This window comes from Contarinia nasturtii, unplaced genomic scaffold (genome assembly GCF_009176525.2).
Source record: "Contarinia nasturtii isolate CC-2019 unplaced genomic scaffold, AAFC_CNas_1.1 Cnas_scaffold_187, whole genome shotgun sequence".
Classification (NCBI taxonomy): domain Eukaryota; kingdom Metazoa; phylum Arthropoda; class Insecta; order Diptera; family Cecidomyiidae; genus Contarinia; species Contarinia nasturtii.
The window spans coordinates 6,475,817-6,499,066 of NW_022197544.1; the positions used below are offsets into that span (position 1 = coordinate 6,475,817).

A 23,250-nucleotide genomic window follows, 5' to 3' on the forward strand; every position below is an offset into this window, starting at 1 on the left:
TACACCGATGACACAATAATTCTACGACGATTTTAAATTTTTCGCTTCGATTTATTTTAAATTTTATTTTTTTCATCATGTTTTTTAACAATATTATTTTTATACAACTTTCATACAGTCTTCGTGAAATAGTTTTTAAATTACAATTCTGTTATTCAAACAAAACAAAAAAAAAGCCTTTGCAAAAAAGGTGCGCTTCGACAATTGGAAAATTATTTTGTATCAAAGATCGATAAAACTGTGCGCCAGTCGAAACCTTGTTGCCGATCAATTAAATTAATTTTATTCATTTTGCTCATGCTTGTGATCAGCATTTTAAATGGTCGATAATTTTCCAATGATGCTGTATCCCCAACCATAATTAGTTTGTGCTTGGCACGCGTAATAGCCACGGTTAAACGCCGTTGATCCTCTAGAATTTCGTTATTTCGACGCATCTCCATCGATTTCATTGTCTTATCCGACGGTCCTTTTGATTTGGTACATGAATATATGATGACCTGATAGCAAAAGAAAATGTTTAAAAATAATTCACTGATAATCGGTAAATAGAATGTTATAAAAACAGCAATGATTATCAGAGGTATATTATCGATGAAACAAAGCTATTATTGAATAACATCACACTAAAAAAAAATATTTTTGTTTTGAAAACCTTGTTTAATATCAACATACTTCTTTATCACGACCTTGGTATTGATCTACGGTGTTTACTTCGATATCGTTATCAAAATGTTGTGCCACCGACTTATGTAGCAAATCAACTTGTAGTGCGTACGGTGCAATGATGCCAATCATATTGCTATCGAGACCCATTTCTTTTAATTCTTTGACAATTGCCAAAATAATGGCCACCTCACAGTAATTCGTATAAATTCGTGTACTTTTGACCTTTGTCGGTGATTGAATGATATTTGCATTGGCATTTCCAAGAATTCGGTCAACCGTTGTGCCATTCATTTCGGCCACATTGCCCGTATTTAAGAATATGACCGATTGATCGATATGCGGTGACAATGTTCGTTGTATCCACTTTGTTTTTGTTATGACCTTTCTTTTGAATGTTGCATTTGCCACATCATCATTGGCACATTTCAAATGACCCTTATATGTTAAATCATTCGCCAGTTTTGTTATGGTCTTATTCATTCGATATTGATGTGTCAGAGCTATTGTAGCCTCTGGCGAATCTAAACGTGCAAATAGGCTTTCGTCAGCACCCAATTTTCTTTAATTTATCGAAAGAAAGAAAAATGTCTTAGACAACAACGAAATATACATATATACGTATATCACTCTAATTCGATTCATATCGTTAAAGTGTAGTAAATCTTCAAATTATTTAAAATAATAATAATTCGTATTTACCTCGCCATTTGCGATCGTACAATTGGTGGTAATTGATCTGGATCACCAACGAGAATAATCTTTTTGGCTGAAAATAATGGACGCAAAACGGTACTCTGGAATACTTGTGTCGATTCATCCACTAAAGCGACATCAAATACTCTTTGTGTCAATAACGGATGACCAGATCCTAAACACGTGACACCAACTACATTCTGTGTGCGGAACAAAGAGTTTTTTTTTATATTGCAGTTGATTTTGATTTTTGCATTTCAGTTTAACGATTTTTTCAGATTTTTCCAATGGCACCATAAACTTGGAATGGACAGTGTTGATGATTCATTTTGAAATTTTCAATATACTCACAAATTGATTATAAACATTTGCCAATTCATCTGGTGTTTTGCATGTGGACGTGTATGCTTCTTCACTGCTGTCCCTCAACTCTGGGCGTATTCGTTTCGCCGATCCTAATCGCATAAATTTTATATTTGCATCACATTTTTTGAGACGTGTCAGTACATTATCAACGGCCGAATGTGTGTGGCTTGTGATCAGAACCGATTTTTCCATCAAAACTAATAATCGAATTAGTGCGGCAAGGGTTTGTGTTTTTCCGGTTCCCGGCAATCCTTTCAATAGTAAATATTCATTTGCCGTAAGTGCTTTTAGCACCGCCGTTCTTTGATTTCCATTCAATGTGAGCAAAATGGATTTTCCTGCCATCGTTATAACTTTTGGTAATGTTTTTGTAAATGTTGGCTTCGTGCGATCGATGACAATTCTGCAGAATACTAAAGTTTTATCACTAATATTCAATTGTTTTTCGATTTTATTTTGGTCTTACTTTCTCAGCCGTTCAGCGGCTTCGGTATTGTCAAGCAAAGCACCCAAATTCGACATGTTAAATGTGGCATTTGTTTGCGATTCGTATTTATCGATGATGAACGTCTCATTTGCGTATCGATCACATAAATTTCTGATGAAAAAAAAATTCGTTGAAAAATTAATTGAATTAACTTTTAAACACAAGAGAGAGAGAGAGAAAAAACGAAATATTCACCTGTCCAAAATGAGTGTGATGACATTTTCAGTGATCCCAATAACAGGTCCAGCTCCAACTGCGTATCGCTTTGACGTGCTAACAATCAAATAATTACCCAAGGCAAATCCAAATGATGTTAAATCAACTCTGTCCGTACGAAAATCGTGAATATATTCGCCATCTTTTTCTTCTTTAACATTTCGATCCAAAATCAGATCAATCACAGCTCTGCCGCATTTTTGACGGTGTTCGGGCGTTTCGAGCCACAATACTTTATTTGGATTTACTAAAGAAAATGGAGAAAGTCTATCAATAAAGTGAATACAAATCACCAGTTTATCCACAATATTCTTACATTTTTTATTCTCTTGATCCTCTAAAACCATCAGTCCAACCCAATGACAAAAATAATTGATATGCGCATCGTTCAAATGTATGGTTACCAGGGGTGCAATTTCACGAAGTGGATGCTTTGCATCGAGCGATGATAGTGTTTTTGTATCTTGATTCAAATACACCGAACAAAGAATATTATATGGACACGTTGCACATACATTGCCCCTATTGATTGGCTCTGGCAGTTCCGGAATAAATGAAACTTGCATCAGTTCGGTGAGTAAATCATCGTTGGATTTGGCGCCACGATCTTCATTGAATATTGACTTTTGTCCGATATTCGCATACGATTCGAATTGTTTGGCCAAATAGTATGAGATTTCATTGCGAAGAAGTATTAAATCACGCCGTTCTTTGTGTGCTCCTTTTACCTCACGCATTACTCCTTCACGCAAGTACAACAGAAGCCCTGATTCAATCTTCGTTTTCTCTATTTCGGTCATCATCATTTGATAAATGATTAATTGACCTGTGTGTTCGGCGGAGAAACTGGCTCGTCCCGTTTTCAATTCGAGCGGCATGTATATGGATTTTCGCTTGGACATACTATTCTTCTGACCGCAATTAATATTCACCGATACATCAACTTTTCCCTTGAGTCCCAATCGTGGCACCCATATATTTTCTTCAATATCTTGAATACTATCGATCGTTCCATTGAATTGTTCAGTCTGAAAGAAAGATTCTTGCAACTAAGTGCAGGTTTTTTTCTATCTATAATAATTTCATTACCTTCTTGTCTGAAGTAATTGCCTTTCCTTCGACATATCGCTGCATGAAATCATAAATTTTATCCAAGAATCCATTAAATTCGTTGCGTGCTTCCGTTGAATTCATGCTACTTGCATATAATGTATAAGCCATTCCACCATCGGATAACATTTCTTCGCTAATCGCTTTGATTTGATCACGTGTCGTAAGTCGGCGTCGCAATACTATTTGAAATAGTTCATGCACAATCGAACCGATGGTCATCTAATAAGATTTTATCATATCATCAATTAAAAACAAAAAATCAACAGAGCGATTTGACTTACAATTTTGACACCCGCTTCAATGCCTTTGAAACGATCTTGGAGCACAGCTTTTCTCATGCAAAACAGTCCACTAACAACGGTCGTACCCGAAACCAGGAAATCGGGACGAACTACCACAAAGCCATCGTTGTTTGAGACACAATATGAACGAGTTTTTGCATTCCACACGGCAACTATGGACACAATATCACCAACATCGATTCGGCACTGTGACCAAAAATGTTGCAATCGACAAATCATTCGTTTGACGGGGTCAGTCTTCATATCATTAGATTTTCCATTATCCTCATATCCAGCAATGATGAGATCATGATTGCGTGCATCGCGCGAACAATTATCAATGATACATCGTTTCCAAGTGCTAATATCCAAGATGCATTCGGATTGTGATGAATCACTATCATCGAAACTATCAAAATCGATGCCATGCAGCAATTTTTCGACCGAATTGTGACGTTCTATTGTTGATGCTGGTTGTTGCTCTTCACTATTATCTTCCGACGTTGTAAATTCATCGTCAAAATCGACAAAATCGATGCCATTCAACAAATCTGCGCAACCACTTTCAGATAATTTTATGTGCTTTGGATTTGGAAACATTTGAATTTGTTCATCATCGCATGTGCGTCGTTTATTCATATCGAGATTTTCCATTAAATTTAATAAACTTTTAATTCACTTCTAAATGATCTGTGCCACCTTTCGACATTATTTGAAATAAATGATGAACAAAAAAAAGTGAATTATTGACGAAATTTCGCGCGCCAATTTTGTTCTTTCCATTTCATACACAAAGTGACAGTTCATATGTGTCACTTAAGTACGGAACTGTTGGATGGATGCGTTCAATTCGATTTGTTTATATTTCCAAAAACATTTGTTTTATTTGTCAATTTCAAAATAAATTATTGAAAATTATTGCTCGTAAACCCGGGAAAATTATGTTAAAAAAAATGTGTATAACGATATTCCGAGTAAATGTTTTGATACATCATTTTTGTATTCGCCATGGATTGTAGGGAACGACGAAAGAATCAAAACAATGAATTTCACCACATACATGCACTCATACATATAGGTACAAACACCAAAGCAACAGAGTGTTGCGAATAAAATTACACAGTATCAATCAATGTTTTAACATTGTGTGCATATAAAAATTGAAATGTCGTACATACCATACGAATGAACATAGAGGCATATACAAACAGATACATGCGCCGAAACGGCCAACATTGAAAAGTGCATCATTGTTGTTTCTTCTTTTTATATATTTATTTCTCTGTCTTACCCTCATTCAAATCGGTCATGCATATTCATAGTTTGTGTTCTGCTCAACAATAACAACAACACCATCATATACGAAATACATGTTTCTATATACTATTGTAGTTTTTCGTTTCGTTAAGTTATGCATATAGTTTTTTATTGTGTGTGACATACAAAATTTCAAGAAAAAAGAGTATTCTTTTGGCACAAAAATATTGTGTGTACATTTGGTTGTAATGAAGTGAAGTTTCGCATTGTTTGTCTGCACTAACGCAGCAGCAGAAGTAACACTAGTCGCAGCACGTAATAACAAAAGTTTTATTTTTTTTTCACGAATTCTCTCTATACAATACGGACTATTTTTAAAATAAATAAATACTTTTGTCGAAAGTAATGTGTTCAATTTAATTTTGTGTTGTGTGTGTTTTATTTTTCATTTAAAAGAATCTGCAATAGTGGATGAAGACAAAAAAGGAACAAAAAAAGAGAAAATTATAAGAAAATGCGAGAATGAGAGCCAAGAATTTGAAGAAGACATAAAAGCGATTTTAATTTTTCGTCGCTTCCAGTTGGTAAGCAAATGAATTTCAGACAGTGTGGAATAAGTAAGCATTTGTCGCTATTTCGTCGGTGCCTGAGTTCTGTTTTCGACAATCTGCCCTTTAAAGTGACTACAAGACTTGAAAAAAAAGTATTACATATTTGCCATTTTCAAGTGTTTTTTTTTGTTCTGCTTTTCGCTCGGGTATTGTGTATGTGAAGGTTGATACCGAGAGAAAGAGAGAGAGAGAGAGAGAGAGAGAGAGAGAGAGAGAGAGAAAATACAACGACCGACCATCATTTTTGACCAACACACAATATTTTTTTCTTTATTTTTGTGCAATTCACATTGGAATTCACTGAATAAATAATAACGCAAAATACAAAGTGAATGAAATAAAAGCGAAAAAAAAGACGTAACAAAAAAAAGAAGCAAAAACGCAGTGACACACATGAAATTTGGTTTAAAAAAAACGGAAGAGAGCGAGCGAGAGAAATCTAGTCACAAAGTATTAAAAGTAAAGTGTTTAAAATTGACAAAAATTTAAAGACTGGTTTCGGATTTAAATGTCCCATTCAATGGCAATTGACTTTGGGCTGCCTCTAAACTTCAACCATTAACAGAGAAGTTCAGTAAACGATTGCACGTAAGTTTTACTACTGTGCTTTGTGGGCATATATAAATCTTCACTTTTTTTCGTTCAAATTGTGATACATTTTAATTCGAATGCAAGTGCATAAAGCGAATGAGAAAACGAGATGTAGAATCTTTACATTGAATAGAATTGCCAAGAAATATTTTGTCTTGCATTGAATATCGAATTCGTTTTCAGTGAATCCCGCATGATGCATGCACAATGCATACACACAGCTGCGTTGTATAACAGTGAATCTTGACAGCATATCGTAAAATATACAACAAAGCACTAAAATCCTATTATGACACCCATCAAAGGGAATATAGAGCATTTTGTTAACTGAAAATGCGTCATTTATATGTGTGTGTGTGTGTATGTGTTTGTGCATAGAAAATGACATTTTATTCTGAATGGAGGACACGTGTGATGTGAATTGAAGTCATTTTGTTTTTCTTTGTCTGCAGTCATCATGTTATTCATGAACAAAATAGCCAACATTCGAATGCTGGGCAACGCGTCGATTTCAAAGACCTAACTTTCGCAATATGTATGTCATGAATCAAAACAGCCAAACAGTCTTCATTTTACTTCGATGCGACTGTCACATAATATTGGATCAAATGACATTACAAGTTGAACATTCTATTCTTTTTTCACGTTCAGTTTTGTTTGTATTTTATATTTGGTTTCTAAAATTGAAAAATAAAGCAACAACAATCATTCAAAATGTTCGACATGTTTAAAGTCATATATGCCATACAATGTACAGTGCAATGCGGTCTCGGTACTAATGCATCGAACATTTTAATATTGAAACTAAAAAGCGATGACACCGAATTAACAACGTACCGTTCAGAGGAAAATGATGTATAAAAAAAACCACAAAAACGACATTGCATACACTGTAATACATGACAGAGGCTAAAACGTAGTAAAGAGTGTCGTAGCCACCGACAAAGAGCTAAAATTAAATAAACGACAGTTAGCACGAAAGGGAGAGGGAGATAGAGAGAAATCAAAAGCCAATCACATATATGCGTGAATGGCAATGAAGACTTCGCTTAAAACTGTGATTTTTTGATATTGTTTTCCATTTGCATGCACACAATTCTTTTTACATAACACTAGTTAGAGAAAATGTTACACTGTTGATGATCAATCTATAGTATGATTTCTTTCCCAGCTCGTTCTCATTCTTTTCGCGTAGAAATGCCATAAGTTTTGCGTAACAGATTAAATAAAATGATATCATTGTTGAATGGCAACGGCTTAGGCAAAGTTCACGAAAAGGAGAATTTCAAAACGTAAAACCGCTGAACAGATATAGATAGAGATGTCCCTAAAACACAATTCTACTAAACATTTGAATATAGGCCCAATGATTGAGTATGCTTTAACACAGAAACTATCTGCGATTTCATATTCATTTGAAACGACGACGACGACGATGATGATGATGTTAAAAAAAAGAGTTGCGATTGGGCTATAAAGATTGTTCTCGTATTGGTGTGCGCATTCTGTGCATTCACAAGCCAATGTTCTGATATAAAGTGCGCGTGCGCTTATTCAGCAGCGCAACTTTTCTGCATTGAAAATATTACTAGAAACAAATATATTGGCGCGCGCGCGCCCAGTTCTCAATTCTCAATTATGGTCGATGGTCGTCTCTCACTCTTTTGCCATTGCCTGATTTTCCATATATACACATTTTTTCTTGCCTCTTGTCAGTGTGCTTTAAATGTATTCTCTATCTCTCTTGATTCCAACTAATTCATAGTCTATTCACAGCGGGCTCATGAGCTCAAAATGGTTTGTGATATTTCGTTTTTGTTCATTCATACTGAAATTACTTTTTTTTTCGTAATTATTATTGGCCAGTTGAAAATGCGCCAAGAATGTACACACAAAAAATCGGTTTGCGCAGTTGAATCAAGACGAGCGAGAGAGAAAGAGAGAGCAAAATATGAGTGGCAATGACCATTGCAATATGTGATTTTTTGTCATTTTCTCTCCCCCTTTCAGTGCTGTGACGCACGATCAAGTACTATGAATTCGGTTGACAGAATCAGAATATGTAATCAACAGAATACCAAGTAGCTATTTTCGATTTATTCAATGTTTTTTCTCTCTCTTATTCAATGCGTGCGTGTATGTTGTTTCTGTTATTTTTTTCTTCTTGCCATTTTGTTGTTTGGCTGACACATTTCGGCGTTTTTTTTTTAATCCGAAAAAGGGTGTGAATGAGATCGCATATTGACATGATGGTGATGGTGGTGGTGATGGTGGTGGTGATGCCATATATGTCATGCAATAACAAAAATAATACGCACAATAATATGTACAAAAAAGAAGCCAAAAAGAGCCGAGATAAGAGCACAAAATAAACTAAATACAAAGCAGTAAAAATTGCTTCACATTTAATGTATTCAATGTGTCATCAACGTTTTTGGATTGATGGTCATTTGCGTAGTTTCATTTCTCAAGTGTTGTGTTGATTTTTATCCTATTCACATGATATTCGTTAATTATTCAGAAGCAACCGAAAACTTTTTTTTTCCAACAATCGATTCGGTGACAACGATTTCGTTTTTTATGACAACACCAATATATACCATTAATGATATTTATATATATATATTTTTCGTAAATGTAAAGCAATTGAACTAATAATAACAACAGTAGTAGCAGTAGCAACAACAAGTGCTGAACTCTCGGTTCATGTTTGACAAGCAAAATAATAACTATATTCATTATAATTTTGTCGTGTGAGTGTGAATTTGCCTCATTTTCTCTATTTAATTCATCATTCTACCAGCATATTGACTTCATATTAAAGGGCATGACATTTATTATTCAATCGATTGATATCACAGTTGAATTGCATTACACGTTTTGATAACATTCGGCCTTTATTTGAACCGCATTTAAACAGTCACATTTTAATTGTTTTCATTTGAACATCAAGATTTATGGAAACGCCTGAACGAGAATTTATGGTTTTATTACCAATCAAAAATTCTTACCGTCGTAGAAATTTAGCGTAAAACAAACATGCCACCATAAAACTAACAGATCAAAATCAACAAAAAAAAAACCTGCAACGAGACAACATTAACAGTTGGAAAACGTTAATGATGAAAAACAAACAACCACATGCCACCATATATGTCTGTGTAAAACTGGATGTGGTTGCGACTTGACTTGGTGTGTTGTTGTTTATGTTAACGGAACCTGTTAGAATCGAAACCGGATGATTTAAAAAGAAATCAATATCAAATATTCATGTAGAATATATCGTAGAAGGAAATAAGAATATACATGTTATGGAATGTATGATATGTCAAATCTCGTTTAGTTCCTTTTGATGAGAGTATTTGAGGTCGGTTTGTCGGACAGCTCGAATCACATGATCTTTCAACGAGGAAATTTAAATTGCCTCAAACATCATTTTTCGCCGGTAAAATATAGTTTTTTTTTTTCTTTTTACGGTTCACTAATCGATTGCAGTATGGTATTAAGTTAACCATAAATTAACTGACAGACGAAAAAAAAAAACGATACATTCTACGTTCAATTTGAAATCTCTATTGGAATAATGAATAGATTCATGGTAGTAATTTGCATTTATTAACCAAAACAAAGTTGAAAGAAAATAAGACAAAAACAACGCATTTGAATGAGTCAATATTGAGAGGACTTGTGTGTTTAATGACGATGGAATTGTAAATGTAAAATCATTTTTACCAAAAAATCACACACAAAGTGGAATTGACATTACTTTTTGTTTATCTTTTGTGTTATTGCCTCGATGGCAGCTTAAAATGCAGAAATACACGATGCAACTTAAATTCTTTAATTGTTCATAAATAGTGTATTTGAAATGAATGTGAAAAAGAGATTTCATTCATTTTTCGCAGAAAATTAAAATTTTTAATTTTTTTTTTTTACGGTTAACAAACGATCCATTTGAAAGTGTCTCCAATTGGCAATTGTATGATGCAATTAAGTCAATTTAAATAGTTTGAGGCGTCAAAATTGTAATGCAATTTGGAACGACTGCAGTGCTCAGTATGACAGACTGTTTTCACATGATTTATATTGCTTAATCGAAAAGTAGCTGCGACAACAAAACCAAACCAAATAAAAAAAAAACCGTGGTAAGCAACAATAGTGTGTATATTGTTTTCGAGTCATAGAACGTGGCGGTTGCATGTTTGCAATATCAGCAAATGGCGCAAAATCACAATACACAGATGGTATTTGTACTAGCTCTCCACCACAGTGTATATACGGAATATATTGTAGTTGATTAGTTGGCTCTTTTTTTGTGTTTCGATATAGCATATTCATTCAATATAATAGTTACGATTTCATTTTTTTCACATATATACTGTATAGTTTGTTAGTTATGATCATTGTGTTTGCTTTTCGGGCCGTTGTTATTTTGTCTTCACAAACAGCAAGCGAATACATAGTTACATATTTGGTCGGTTGGTCGTGCGCGCAATGATTTTTTTTTATAATTGAGATTTGAAAATAGACATAAATGCAAGAAGCGAAACATTAGAAGACGCCCAATCGACGAAAATACGAAACGAATTCAAACGAAAGGTAAAACACAATCAATTCAATGGCAACTGGTAAATGATTTATTGGCATGCGAGTGTGGTCAAACGTTGCTACTTTAGGTTATTGGACTAACTAAACCAAATGTGCCGATACTTTTTTTTCGTGTTCAAATTCGATTTCGATTTTCTTTTTTTTTTTATTTTAAAGTTTACACACTCTGAAATGTTCAATTCGAAATCCGAATATAATTTTGAGGTGGGTCAAGCCACACATAGTGTTTAGTGTTTTTTAAACGATATTTGCTAGAGGTCATGTATACCAATTCTCTCCTGTCTGATTTATTCGCACTTCCGTTTGACACACGAATTTGAATAGCGATGAGGAAGAGCGCGCACTCGAGTAATTTCAAAAGTTTCAATCAAATACATGCAATACAATGAATATATGTAAAACGTTGTTTTCATAAATGCCGTTGTATGTATACAGTTTTGACAAATTACACGTAAAACAAGCAAACCATTAATTAATTGTATTGAAATTTATCGGTTTGTAATTGCAGGTACAGCATGTGCACGTAATATAGAGAAAAAGTCATTTCTTCACAATCATCACGTACAAGTATGCTTGAGCACGTTTTTTTTGTGCCGTTAATTTTGTAAAGCTCTCTTGTGACACAAACAGGGCGAAACCGAAAAATGTGAAGAATTTATTTTTCAAAGTTTTAAACAAAGATTGGCCTGGTAGGTCAAGTATTCCTCAATAAAAAAAAATTTAAATGAAAGGATCGATGTAATATGGAATAAATATCCAATCCAAGGTATCATGTGTGTATTTGGGATATATGCTACTTCATTAAATATGCATGCGATCCATAATGTTGATGGCGTTCGGTTGATTTGACAAAATGAGGTGACTGTGACTGATAGAGCAAGTACAAATAATGCATAAAAACGAAACTAATTAATTATCATTGCGCGATTAAATGCGCGCCTGTCGCACCAAATATATAATGTATTGGAAAAAACAGAAAATCGCTTCGATTGTCTACGATTGACCATGATAAATGCCACACGCGGCTCAAAAAGGGAGAATGTGAAAATACATGTATGAGTTGAAATTGAAAAAAAAAAAACACACACACGGACAGAAACAGAGAGAAACAGAGAGATAGAATATAATTAAACAAATGGAAAATACGGATTATAATCCCAGAAATATATCTATTTTTAAATCCGATTATCAATTGGTTAATGCGCGCATGCAATTAATTTTATGTCGTACCAATAATGACACTCTGTGCTCTATTTCCCTTTCGTTCGATTCCCTTTGCCGATCATTATTCATTTCACTTTCTCTTTGTCTCTTCATTGCCAATGATTTATGTAATGACGAATATAGTCATGAGTGATTTTCATTTGAATTTTCTTTTTATCCATTTCTGTTGTTCGGTCGTTCAATTGCAATGATGATTGGAATGGTTTCAAGCGACCACAATCGAACATTTAAATGGAAATTCACACATTATCTGAAAATTAATTTTCGGCGAAAAGAACTTTCGTTTCATTATAGCTACCAACAACAACGACTATATTTTGTAAATAAATGATATTTACATTATCAGTTGGTGATGTTGAACTCATTCACACAGTCAATCTCAATATAAGCAAAATGTATAATACATTAAGATTAAACAATATACACACAAAATAAATGCTTTAATGTGAAATAAACGCGGATGCGATATAAAAGCGTTGAACGACAGTAGACGGATAATAAACGTTAAAATTGCCAAAGGGAATTGAGTAATAACACCACACAAAAATATTATGATGTATGACTTAATTGGCAAAAAAAAAGTCATTCAAACCAGTGTGATAACGTTCGAATATTTAAAGAAAAACGCCATATAATTTGCCAACTGTTTATAACGAAGATGTAAATTTTCGAATACAAAAAATAAACAAACAAACATCGAAATGCAAAATAAGCGTCAACGCACGTGAGAAAATGAGAACGCACATAAGCGACAGATAGAGACCGAGATAAAGAAGATTCACTTTTTTTGCACAGATCTAATCGATTTCATTTACAGCTAAGCAAATATATACTCTACACCAAAGGGAATGACATTGTTTATTTGTGCAAATAACATCAGTCAAATGATAAAAGTCTGGGCGATTGTACGAACTGATTTCACGGTTCTCTTTTTTGTCATCTTCTCTCATGTATGCGTTGCGTTTTTTTCTGAGCGTCTGGATTTATTTCATTTTCTTGCTTCTGCACTTTTGTGGGCATCCATTGGGTATTGTTGTTGTTCTTGTGCGTTATCAACACACGTTGAAATATTAGCATTTGATGTTGATGGGTGACGGAGAGAGAGAGAGAGAGTGTGTGTGTGTATGAGACATTCATAAGCTGGTTTTATTTGCGTTGTTATGTTTTATATACACAAAACGCTAGAAACTCACTCAAGATTTGCGCTTCTCTTTTTCATTTAAATAAACATTAATTGTTATTTTAACCGTTTTATAAACTCTAAACAAACAACAATAATATTTTTCTACTTCTATTTCACGTTTCTTTTTGGTCTATCTTGTTAATTAATTAATGACATTCGCTTCTCTTTATCTTTTACAAATAGGAAATACAACAACCGGCTACAGCGATGAACGAATGAACTGTTCAAAACAGCACAGTCTGAAGAATCGAAACCATTTTCGGTCAATCATCATTCAATAAATAAAAAAAATCGAGAACAAAGACTGTTTTCAATGGATTTGGTATTTCAACAAGAGTAGCTCTTCAAAAGCCGATTTTACAAATCAATAAATATATCGTCGATATAGAATTATGCGTTCTTATTGAAACGGTGCGACAGGTGTTATAGACAAAGAGTGTTATCGGTGTTCAAAAGAATGTGCGCATGTAATAATCTTTAAGCCTGCTTGCATGCAGATGTACAAAACGGTGTCACGAAACATAAAACGAATAATACACGAGATCCGGTGAAAACAATTTGCATTTGCACGTGTAAAATGTGAAATTGCAAATTTGCTAAAATATTGAACGGTTACACAGGACGGGAGACGAAAGTGAGCAAATGAACAGCCGAACGAATGCTTAGTATAACATACAAAGTATTTTAAGGCGTCGATTTAACGGCAACAGCGAAGGGTGAAAACAGCAATAAAAAAAAATAAAAACGTCCAAAAGTTCGATATCAAAACAGAGAGCGAATACATTTTGCAGCGCACATATTCAGTTCGATTCTCAGCTGATGTGAGTCGGTGGTGAACGAACAAAATAGCGGCGACAGTGTTCACGCATATCGAGATCAGTGTGCTACAGAAGAAATAGACAACGTTTGCATGCCGAGACGTGCACAACGAATGAAAATTCAGTACGCCGAAAAGAGACAAACAGAAAGAAACGAATAAAATTTAAACAAAAAAACCGACATTGCCAAACAATCGATGCGTACATGTGAAAGCTTCATGTTGTCGAAATGCAAATAAATACAACAACTGATCCGAATTAAAAACACTCAATAGAGACGAATCACATTGTGTGTACATATCAGAACCACAATTCCATTTGGGACAAATGCAATAAAAAAAGAGACATTGCTAACAGGAACCCGAAAAAACAACACGGAAACAACATCAAAATAACCACAAGAACTGCAAAACAAAAAATTTCATTAAATTTTTATCTATTTAGAAGGCGGTTTGTAAAATAACTGTCGTGTCCACTTAACTAATAAGTGAATCGAAAGTGACACGATTGATAAAGTGGCCACCGTTTCTGTCTGTTATTTTTGGTGAGTGAATAATCAAGTTTCGAGTTTGTAGGAAGCCGAAAAGAAACCGACAATCAGACACATATATACAACCGACCGAGAAACAATTTATTGGTTTTTTTTCGTCTCTCTTATTCAACGCGATTTGTATTTCAAAGAAAACAACTCGATTTGATAGACGCAAACGAAACAAAAATTGAAATATATTTTTAGTGCAATGAACGATAATTAGCAATTGAAGAGTGTAACAAAAAAGAAACGGTGAAGAGACAGACATACATTGTTGTCGGGAGTGCAAAACAATAAAAAAACGGAACGAAGACGAAGACAGAATATTTATTCGAATGCGATAGTCGCATTGTTGGATTGAGTTTGGCGGGTTGCAGGAGTCCATGGCCATTGGCCAATCCATTACTGTTATCGCATGTTATCAGTGAAACTAAAAAAAGGCACAATATATCAATTGATGTATTTTGTGCGCGCTAAAATTAAACAACAGTTCCGATTAGATCGCCATAAATGATTCTATTGCAATTGAAATAAAGAATAGTGAAACAAAACGAGAGAAAGAAAGAACGAGCGTGCGCGCGCGCTCTGGTTCCGTTCTTTTATTTTATAGGTATATATCGCGCGCGAGAACGAAGCTATTTATCGCGATTGTTATTGTTTAAAAATAAATACTCGATTCACACACAAAATAATGACCGATTTTTCGATAAAGGAATAACAACAGCACGCGAAACACATATGAAAAAGCTGAAGAGTAAAAATTAATAATTTCGGTGATTGTATTTCGTATGTATACAATTCAAATGAGATTCGGTTGATATCTTTATACCGAAGGAAAACATATATATATCCAGAAAAACGAGAATCATATTTAATTAAGAAAATGCATCATAACAACGACATAATTAGTGGTAAAATATCATCAGATATTGAAAATATGGAATGGAACATGGGTTCAGCACAGCTACCAAATGTTAGGTATGTATAATTTGATTGAAATTAGTCGATTTGAACTTAGAAACCCCCATTGGACGGGCGGTCATTCTTCGTTCCAGGCGCATATTTTGATTAGATCATCTCTGTTTTGTAGATATTCATATTGGAAATTAATATAATTTGTACAATTTAAGTCTGAATTATGACGCTCGACGACCAGTACACATAATCAATCGGTTTACTGGTGTCATTTGTGTGTCGTTGATTGCGAAAACTGGTTAGATGTGAATTATTTAATAAAAATTAATATTTTGCTCGATCGATCAATTTCAATGTGATTGGTTTTTTTTCTTCTCTTTTTCTTTCCTCTCGTTTTCGCTTCTTTTACATGCATGTATATTGTTTGCCTCCATCGCGCTCATGCAGAGTGAAATATTCCTTTTTCATGTGATTGTGTGTTTTTGTTGATTTGTTATCCATGTCGCGTACATCCGGATAAATTTTGAGCACAATTTTTTCTCTGTCCCACTGCCGAACACAATACACAACGTGATCGAATCCATTGTGTGATGACAATTGAATCGAAAGAGCCCAAAAAATATTGAACGAAAACAACATTTTCGGCATAACAAAACATCGAGAACCAATAAAATTGAGCATTGAAAAACGGATGAAACGGCAAATAAAAATAAATAATTAGATGTACAATGTGCGGCCGCAAAGCTTTCTTCTTTCGCTCATCTATTGTCTGTTCCAGCATATAGCAATGAGTCCCATTAAGGAGTGAACTATGTTTTGTCGCCATTCCAATGTCTATTTTCATGTTACTTTTTGCGTTTGCGTGAGTTCAAACCATATACGAATAAATAATTTTTTTATCGATAAAATTACATTGAATCGATTAAAAGCCAATGATAATTCAATTTTATCGTATTTCCTTGTAGCAGCGGTAGCAGCAGTAACACAAATGAAAATACCAAGCTACTGGATAGAAGGAAAAAAAAACACCGAACACAAGCCGAACAATACAAAAATCATTTTGTCATGTGGCATGCCACAAAATATCACAAAATTTCATGATTGAATTGGCTGCTGACGCAATAATAACAGAAATAATCAACGCACGACGGTAGTGCCCAAATCGAATCAAATCAAATCATTCAACAATGAATTTTCAGTTATTGTCGAGTTTCCTTCTTGAATATTCATTGAATATTCATATACCCCGAAAAGCACTTAAGTATTGAGTGGCAAAAAAACATATTAATTGTGTGTTTTGAAGAGAAACCTTTTTCTTTAAAACCGTACACATATTTTCTGAGCAAATATTCTGAACAAGACCCACACCCACACGCACACACATCTATATAAAAACAAGTAGCCACATTGACATTCATTTGCGAGCGAACACCAAGTTTGCAACTTGCATCATAATAACAAATTATACAAGAATCGAGCGAAAAAAACATACACATAACATATTTTCTATTTTCTGCTTCGATGAATGACGTTTCTGTGCTATGAACAATCAAAACGTTTCAACCTTCGATGGAAACAAGTATCTCTCTTTCATTTACTCTCTTTCTCTCTCTGTGTGTATGTTTGCGAGAGAGTTTTTTATGATTCTCTAATTGTAAAATTGAGCTTCTTCAGGCCAACCGTCATTGTGTGCTCGGCTGTTGAAAATGCAATCAAAAGATATCAAGCACTTTCGAAAGCTCAAACAACAAACGACATCAACGAAGATGTTGATGATGACAACAAAAAGGTGAAACATTTATAGTTACTGCCGCTTTTTAGCACAAACAGAGATCTATAGAGAAGAGACAAAAGTTGGTCTATTTACTATTTTTAGAAGACAGAGAGAGAAAAAAAAATCAAGTAATTACATGTTAATTTTGAATAAAAATTCAACTCATTTTGTTCGGCTCATTGCATTCCAATAGCGATGTAGACAGCAAAGAAGGAGAACACTCGCATTAGCAATTCAAAACTAAGATCTTAAATTGCACAATAGAATTTCTGATTATTGATACAGCTGCTCTGCTTCTCTGCTATTTATGTGAAAATCGTTTCCGTTTCGTTCTTTCACACAATCGGCTTTTTTCTCATTATTTGTGTGTATCCGCCCCTCTCTTGGTCTCTCTTTCCAAATAACAAAAGTTGGAAATTTCGCATATTTCCAAATGTTTTCTTCTATTACAGTGGGAGCCGCGAGGCTTTTTGTTTTTTGTGATGCCATTTTTTTTTTTGGTTCAATGCAAGCAAGATTTGCTTGCTTGAATTCATTAAAGGTTCATAAAATTGTTCCTTTGCAATGCCGTGCAAGAACAACCAACTAATCCCCATACTCTTGTCGCAACTCTTGCGAAATGTACACTTTTTTTGTTGTGGATCAAACATAAACATTAGAATGTTATAAATGTTGAATAAATAAACACCAACTGACACCGATCATATGTGTTATGTGTACACAAAATGTATGAGGAAAAAACGATTTAAAAATGGACAAAAAAGCACCTAAATATACATGACAATGATGATAGAATACAAACGATTGAAATACCTGAATTTGTTCAATGAATGATTAATTTTGTTTACAAATCGGTATTTACTTATTTTATAACATTGAAAATATACACACGTGCACTCGACCGCATAAAGAACGAACAATTGAGATGGTGCTGCTTAAAATTCAAACACACATGACATGGATTTTTTTTTTCATCCTCACAGCAAAATATTCCAAGATGATGTGATGTGAATCAGCGATAGAGATAGACAGAAAGAGAGAGAGAGAGAGAGAGGAAGAAAGCGAGCGATACCGTTTTTATTAATGAGGTTCATATTTGCGGTTGATGCGACCGCAAATACCAACTGCTTATTTCATTATGGTATCCATAATCGAGTCGGTTATCATGATGTTACGAGCATTATCTGCGATTTTAAATCGATAACCAAATTAAAAATACACATTTTAATCAGTGAAATTGTGCATCTCATTTTTTTTGCCGTTAACAACATGATGATCAAATCGATCAGCGTATCGACTCAGCGAAAATACAGACGCATATGTACGTAACATAAGCATTATCAGCTGTTATCCAATTTGCAAAACAACGATCATTTCGATCACACATGTAAACATTGAACGAATTTATAATTTACAATGTAAATGATATGATTTCATTTCCAGATATCAGAGATATCAATTTGAATTTGACGTCATTGATCAGATGACCGATGACTGTTTGAAAGTTTTCTTGACGCATTTTTTTTCGTAATAAATTGAATATAAAAAATGTTTAAATTTTTGAATTGTATCCAAGAAATTGAACCTAAGATTAACCTTTCTTTCTTATTTTGTTTCTTTTTGTGTCTTCGCTCTACCGAAATAGATTTGGGTCAAGCAGCAGTCAAGCGTCACAGAATAGCGGCGACATATGTCGAATATGTCATTGTGAAAGTGATCCACAAAATCCATTACTGACGCCATGCTATTGTTCCGGCAGTTTGAAATATGTACATCAAACATGCTTGCAGCAATGGTTAACTGCGTCCGAAACCAATTCATGTGAACTGTGCAAATTCCCATTTATTATGCACACCAAAATTAAACCATTCAACGAGGTAAGATTCAACACTGGCGTTAACAATAATTCCATTTTTGATGTTATTCATATTGAATTATAATTTATTGTTTTTGCAGTGGCGAAGCTTGGATATGTCAGGTGTTGAGCGTCGTCGTCTCTTTTGTGCGGTGCTGTTTCATTTTGCAGCCGCATTATGTGTGATATGGTCATTGTGTGTGCTCATTGAACGCGCTGCCGAAGAAGTAAAACGTGGCCTCATTGGTTGGCCTTTCTGGACAAAATTGGTTGTAGTCACAGTTGGTTTAACTGGCGGCGTTGTATTCATGTATATTCAATGTAGACAATATCTTCATTTATGCCATCGATGGCGTGCGAGGAATCGGTAATACTCAAAATAAAAAAGATTCTATGATTTTCTCACAAATAAATAAACATTTTTGATTCGTAAATTCATTTCATTTCAGAATTTTACTAATTCAAAATGCACCGGAAAAAATTCATCCGATATCGCCACCGTCACCCGTGCTAATCGTTCGACATCACAATCTTCCACAAAACAATCAAATGCCAGCTTTGATGAGTGCATCAAATGGTGGCTCCGGCTATAATCGTTCAACGGCACAAAGTCAATGTGTTGCAAATATTGAAAATAATCCAATGAACTATGAACGCGATTGGCATTTGGATGATTCAAGTCAATCGTCTTTTAAACCATGTCCGCAAGGTAGTTCTGGTAGCATGACACCATTTCATGATTCAGCTCATACAATGTATGAAGCAAATAATGGCAGTCAATTGCGCAGTATACATTCATCAATGGATGGTTGTGGTTCCGATTTAGATCTCAATCAAATTCCCAATTCAGCACAAGTGACAATACCACTAACTGGCGGCACATCGGCAAATACGATTGCATCAACTTCCAATCCGGATCATAACATCAATGAATACAGTTTGTTCAAAGTTCATTCAAGTGGACACCAGCAGCAGCAACAAAATCGTAACACTAACAATCAGCATCATCATTATCCAACGTCATCGGTATTTTTGGAAAACAGTGATATTCTGGACGATAAAGACTATCCAAAACTGTATCATCATCGTCATTCAGCCATTATGATGGCACCAGATACAATGAACTATGACAGCGATGCAAAAATTCGACGATACTCTGATACAAAGCTATTGCATGCATCGGCACTAGACGATGATGACGACGATAATGATGTGTATATGACGTATAATAATAATCAACCGATGCCCATTTTTAATGTGGCTACCGTACTTGGTGCCTCAATACCATCCACGCATGATACGCATGCCGAAAACTATCAAATTACCGATATCATTTTTGATTCGAATACAACGGGTACCGGTACCTATGATCCGCTCGAATTGAACATTCAGGAAATGCTCGAACTTGATATGGCCACCAGTCGAAGTGCACTGCGTAAGCCACGACATTCAATGAATAATGTTGCCGACGGTGTTGATGAAAAGTGCAACGTTCACTATTCAGACCAGGCTGGTAGCACTGGTGCCAACAGAAACAACGGTACCAACAATAGCCCCAACGTCAATGCATACGTCAGCCATCCAGATAATCGCAATATATTCAAATCGATGCCAAATCTCAGCGCCAGCAGTGAAAATTTATTACAGAAATAAATCATATGGCTTTGATCAATTTTACGGCACATTTTGCGATAAAGATTTTGTCGCCAAAAAAAAACAAAACAATACAAAAGAATTTTTGAAATTTATGAAAAAGCTTTAAAGACCCAGGATCCCAGCTCGTTCAGCCGTAAAATATTCAATCCAATTTTATGAAAAGAAAAAAAATACATCCGTTTTCAAAACTTAATATAGCTAACGAACAACTTCAACTTGAAAGTCACGAATTGTGTATGTGTTTGGCACAACCGATATATTTAACATGTTTCTCTTTGAATTTCATTTTTGAAATTGTAACACCGTTTGATCGATACACCAACTTTCGGCGGAAATTTCGTTCATTAAAATCAGTATAAAGGTTCCATTTTTATACCGATGTTTCGGTTTCGCTATTTCGTAGTAAGCAACACAATGCTGCATATTAAAAAAAGGCTAAATCGAGACTGCTAGAGGAAAATTAATTCATCGAAATTAAATCAATTTTTCTTATTTGAGTTCAAATTATTTGAAACATAAACAAAAAAAAAACTAACAACGAATATAATTTCATTTTTTTTTTTCTCGAATGTTCTTCATTTCTGTGAAATTGATTACGTTTAAAGAAAAAAAATTAAAAAATTAAAAGGACGTCAATTTTATTTTGTGGTGTCTATTTTAACTGTTAGTCGATCCGCTTTAAAACCCAACAATTTAGTAATTTTTCAAATACCGGCTCTGTTTTCTTCGGAGTTTATTGTTTCGAAAAATTAAAAAAAAATAAGTTAAAAATATTCAAGTACCTAGATAAACAAAATCTCAGACACACACGTACACACGGTTTCGTCCAATAATTAAGAGCGTTCGCGATTTAACAAAAAAATGCTTTTTTAGTATTTTCGATTGCTTTAAAATTAAGAAACTACTAGCAATTTGTGCTGTTTAAACTGCAAACTGAGAAATCAGTGCCGACGAGGCATAATGCGCTGAAAGAAATGAAAATGGATTAAAATCCTTTCAAAAAGATCGATTGAAAGCTATTGAAAGTGGACATGTGAAGAGAACATCGAATACAACAGAGAACAAAAGAAAACAAATTATTCAAAAATATAATACTTTTTGGAAAGAGATTTCAAGCACACATTTTTTTTTTTTAAATATGATTATTAATTTTATTTTAATGGAAGAAAGAAAGAATCCAAAAAAAAATCGATGATTGCGAAAGAGAAAAAATTGTGATAAAATAATTGTAATGGGCGAAAAAAAGCAGAAAAAGAAAAATAAGGAATGACATGACCTCTCAGTGGTTCTTGAATTAAAAATGTCAAAATGATTAATATTATGTTTAAGAGAAGTGAGTAACGTAGATCATGCTTTAAAAGCATTTAAGTTATATAAAAAAATGAAAAATCGGACAAAAAAATCAGATAACAAAAATTCGATTTGTTTAGTAAGAGATAATTTCAAATATGTTAATTGTAAGGCTCAATTATCGTAAGGAAGAGTAAATAAACACAAGAATTTTGCGAGAAATCAATTCAAACGTGAGATGAGACCATATTATTCGAAAGAGAGAAATGGGCGGCCAACAGAGAAAATTGTTTTCAATGTGATATGAAGAAAAAAAAACGTTCATTCAAAGTGCTCTCTCATCGAGTGCTTCAGTTTTATTTTTCAATCGAATACAAACTCTTGACATTTTTTTCTACCTTTATATTTTGTAATCGTCCTCTTTACGTGGCACACTTATTGTACTAATTTTTTTTTTCGTGACAATTTCTTCTTTATTTTCGATAATAAAAACAAATTCAAATTATATAATATTTTTTTTCTAATTTAAAAAAAATCCAAATGTCTTTTCATTGCAATAATTGTACAAAATTGATTGTAGATTTAATGCACAATTGAATGAAAACGTTCTTTGATTTGAGAAAAAAAAAGAAGATAGGAATGTGACACGAATGTTGTGATCCTTTCCACACATTTCGCCGGATAAAGACCTGCCATATGATGACATGCTGTATGGTCCAGCATTCATTCCAAAACGCGTTCTAGCGTACGAAATACAATATAAACATATATTGGCTTGAGTTGAGCATCAAAATGCCCAAATAAGTGTTAAATCGTGTTTTTTTTCGTTTTTTTTTTTTGAAAAAGAAAGTATTTCGTTGAAAACAACAGCCAAGAAAAAAAAACGCGCAAGAATATTTTATTTCAACTATTTAATATAAATTGATGATCGTATTCGATGTTTTTTTTAAAATTGTATAAAAATGATTAAAAAAAACACAGAAATTGTAATAGAAATGTAACAGCGCCACGCAAATAAAATAATAACAACAAAATTCTATTTTACTAAATAAATTACAAAAAAAACACAAAAAATTTATCCATGCAGTAAAAATAAATTCAGTCCAACTGA

The 23,250-nt window shown here is 33.9% G+C and overlaps 2 protein-coding genes across 7 annotated transcripts; one reads left to right on the top strand and one right to left on the bottom strand.

Moving 5' to 3' along the window:
* Window positions 1-58: 58 nt before the first annotated feature.
* Window positions 59-4,603, bottom strand: LOC116336699 (DNA replication ATP-dependent helicase/nuclease DNA2). The gene is made up of 9 exons (XM_031760734.1): window positions 3,826-4,603; window positions 3,521-3,763; window positions 2,748-3,459; window positions 2,411-2,678; window positions 2,195-2,326; window positions 1,714-2,131; window positions 1,369-1,562; window positions 676-1,228; window positions 59-500 (listed from the first exon to the last, which is right to left on the bottom strand). The coding sequence occupies exons 1-9, from the start codon at window positions 4,477-4,479 to the stop codon at window positions 213-215; spliced, it is 3,462 nt and encodes a 1,153-aa protein (XP_031616594.1). The 5' UTR covers window positions 4,480-4,603; the 3' UTR covers window positions 59-212.
* Window positions 4,604-5,178: 575 nt separating this feature from the next.
* On the top strand, window positions 5,179-22,768 carry LOC116336700. 6 transcript variants are annotated; one of them, XM_031760740.1, is made up of 6 exons: window positions 5,179-6,281; window positions 13,483-14,661; window positions 14,854-15,627; window positions 18,984-19,215; window positions 19,295-19,560; window positions 19,643-22,768. In XM_031760740.1, the coding sequence occupies exons 3-6, from the start codon at window positions 15,533-15,535 to the stop codon at window positions 20,844-20,846; spliced, it is 1,797 nt and encodes a 598-aa protein (XP_031616600.1). In that variant the 5' UTR covers window positions 5,179-6,281; window positions 13,483-14,661; window positions 14,854-15,532; the 3' UTR covers window positions 20,847-22,768. The 6 variants fall into 6 exon arrangements, with proteins under 6 accessions (XP_031616600.1, XP_031616601.1, XP_031616596.1 ...); XM_031760741.1 differs by having other exon boundaries at window positions 15,362-15,627; XM_031760736.1 differs by having other exon boundaries at window positions 5,179-5,397; window positions 5,539-6,281; window positions 13,483-15,627.
* Window positions 22,769-23,250: the final 482 nt, after the last annotated feature.

Coding starts and splice junctions, on each gene's coding strand:
- LOC116336699 (XM_031760734.1), bottom strand. CDS start 4,479: ATGGAAAATCTCGATATGAATAAACGACGCACATGCGATGATGAACAA. Junction 3,764..3,825: donor TTGAAGCGGGTGTCAAAATT/GTAAGTCAAATC, acceptor AAATCTTATTAG/ATGACCATCGGTTCGATTGT. Junction 1,229..1,368: donor GTACGATCGCAAATGGCGAG/GTAAATACGAAT, acceptor GATAAATTAAAG/AAAATTGGGTGCTGACGAAA.
- LOC116336700 (XM_031760735.1), top strand. CDS start 15,533: ATGCATCATAACAACGACATAATTAGTGGTAAAATATCATCAGATATT. Junction 15,628..18,983: donor GCACAGCTACCAAATGTTAG/GTATGTATAATT, acceptor CTACCGAAATAG/ATTTGGGTCAAGCAGCAGTC. Junction 19,216..19,294: donor AAATTAAACCATTCAACGAG/GTAAGATTCAAC, acceptor TTGTTTTTGCAG/TGGCGAAGCTTGGATATGTC.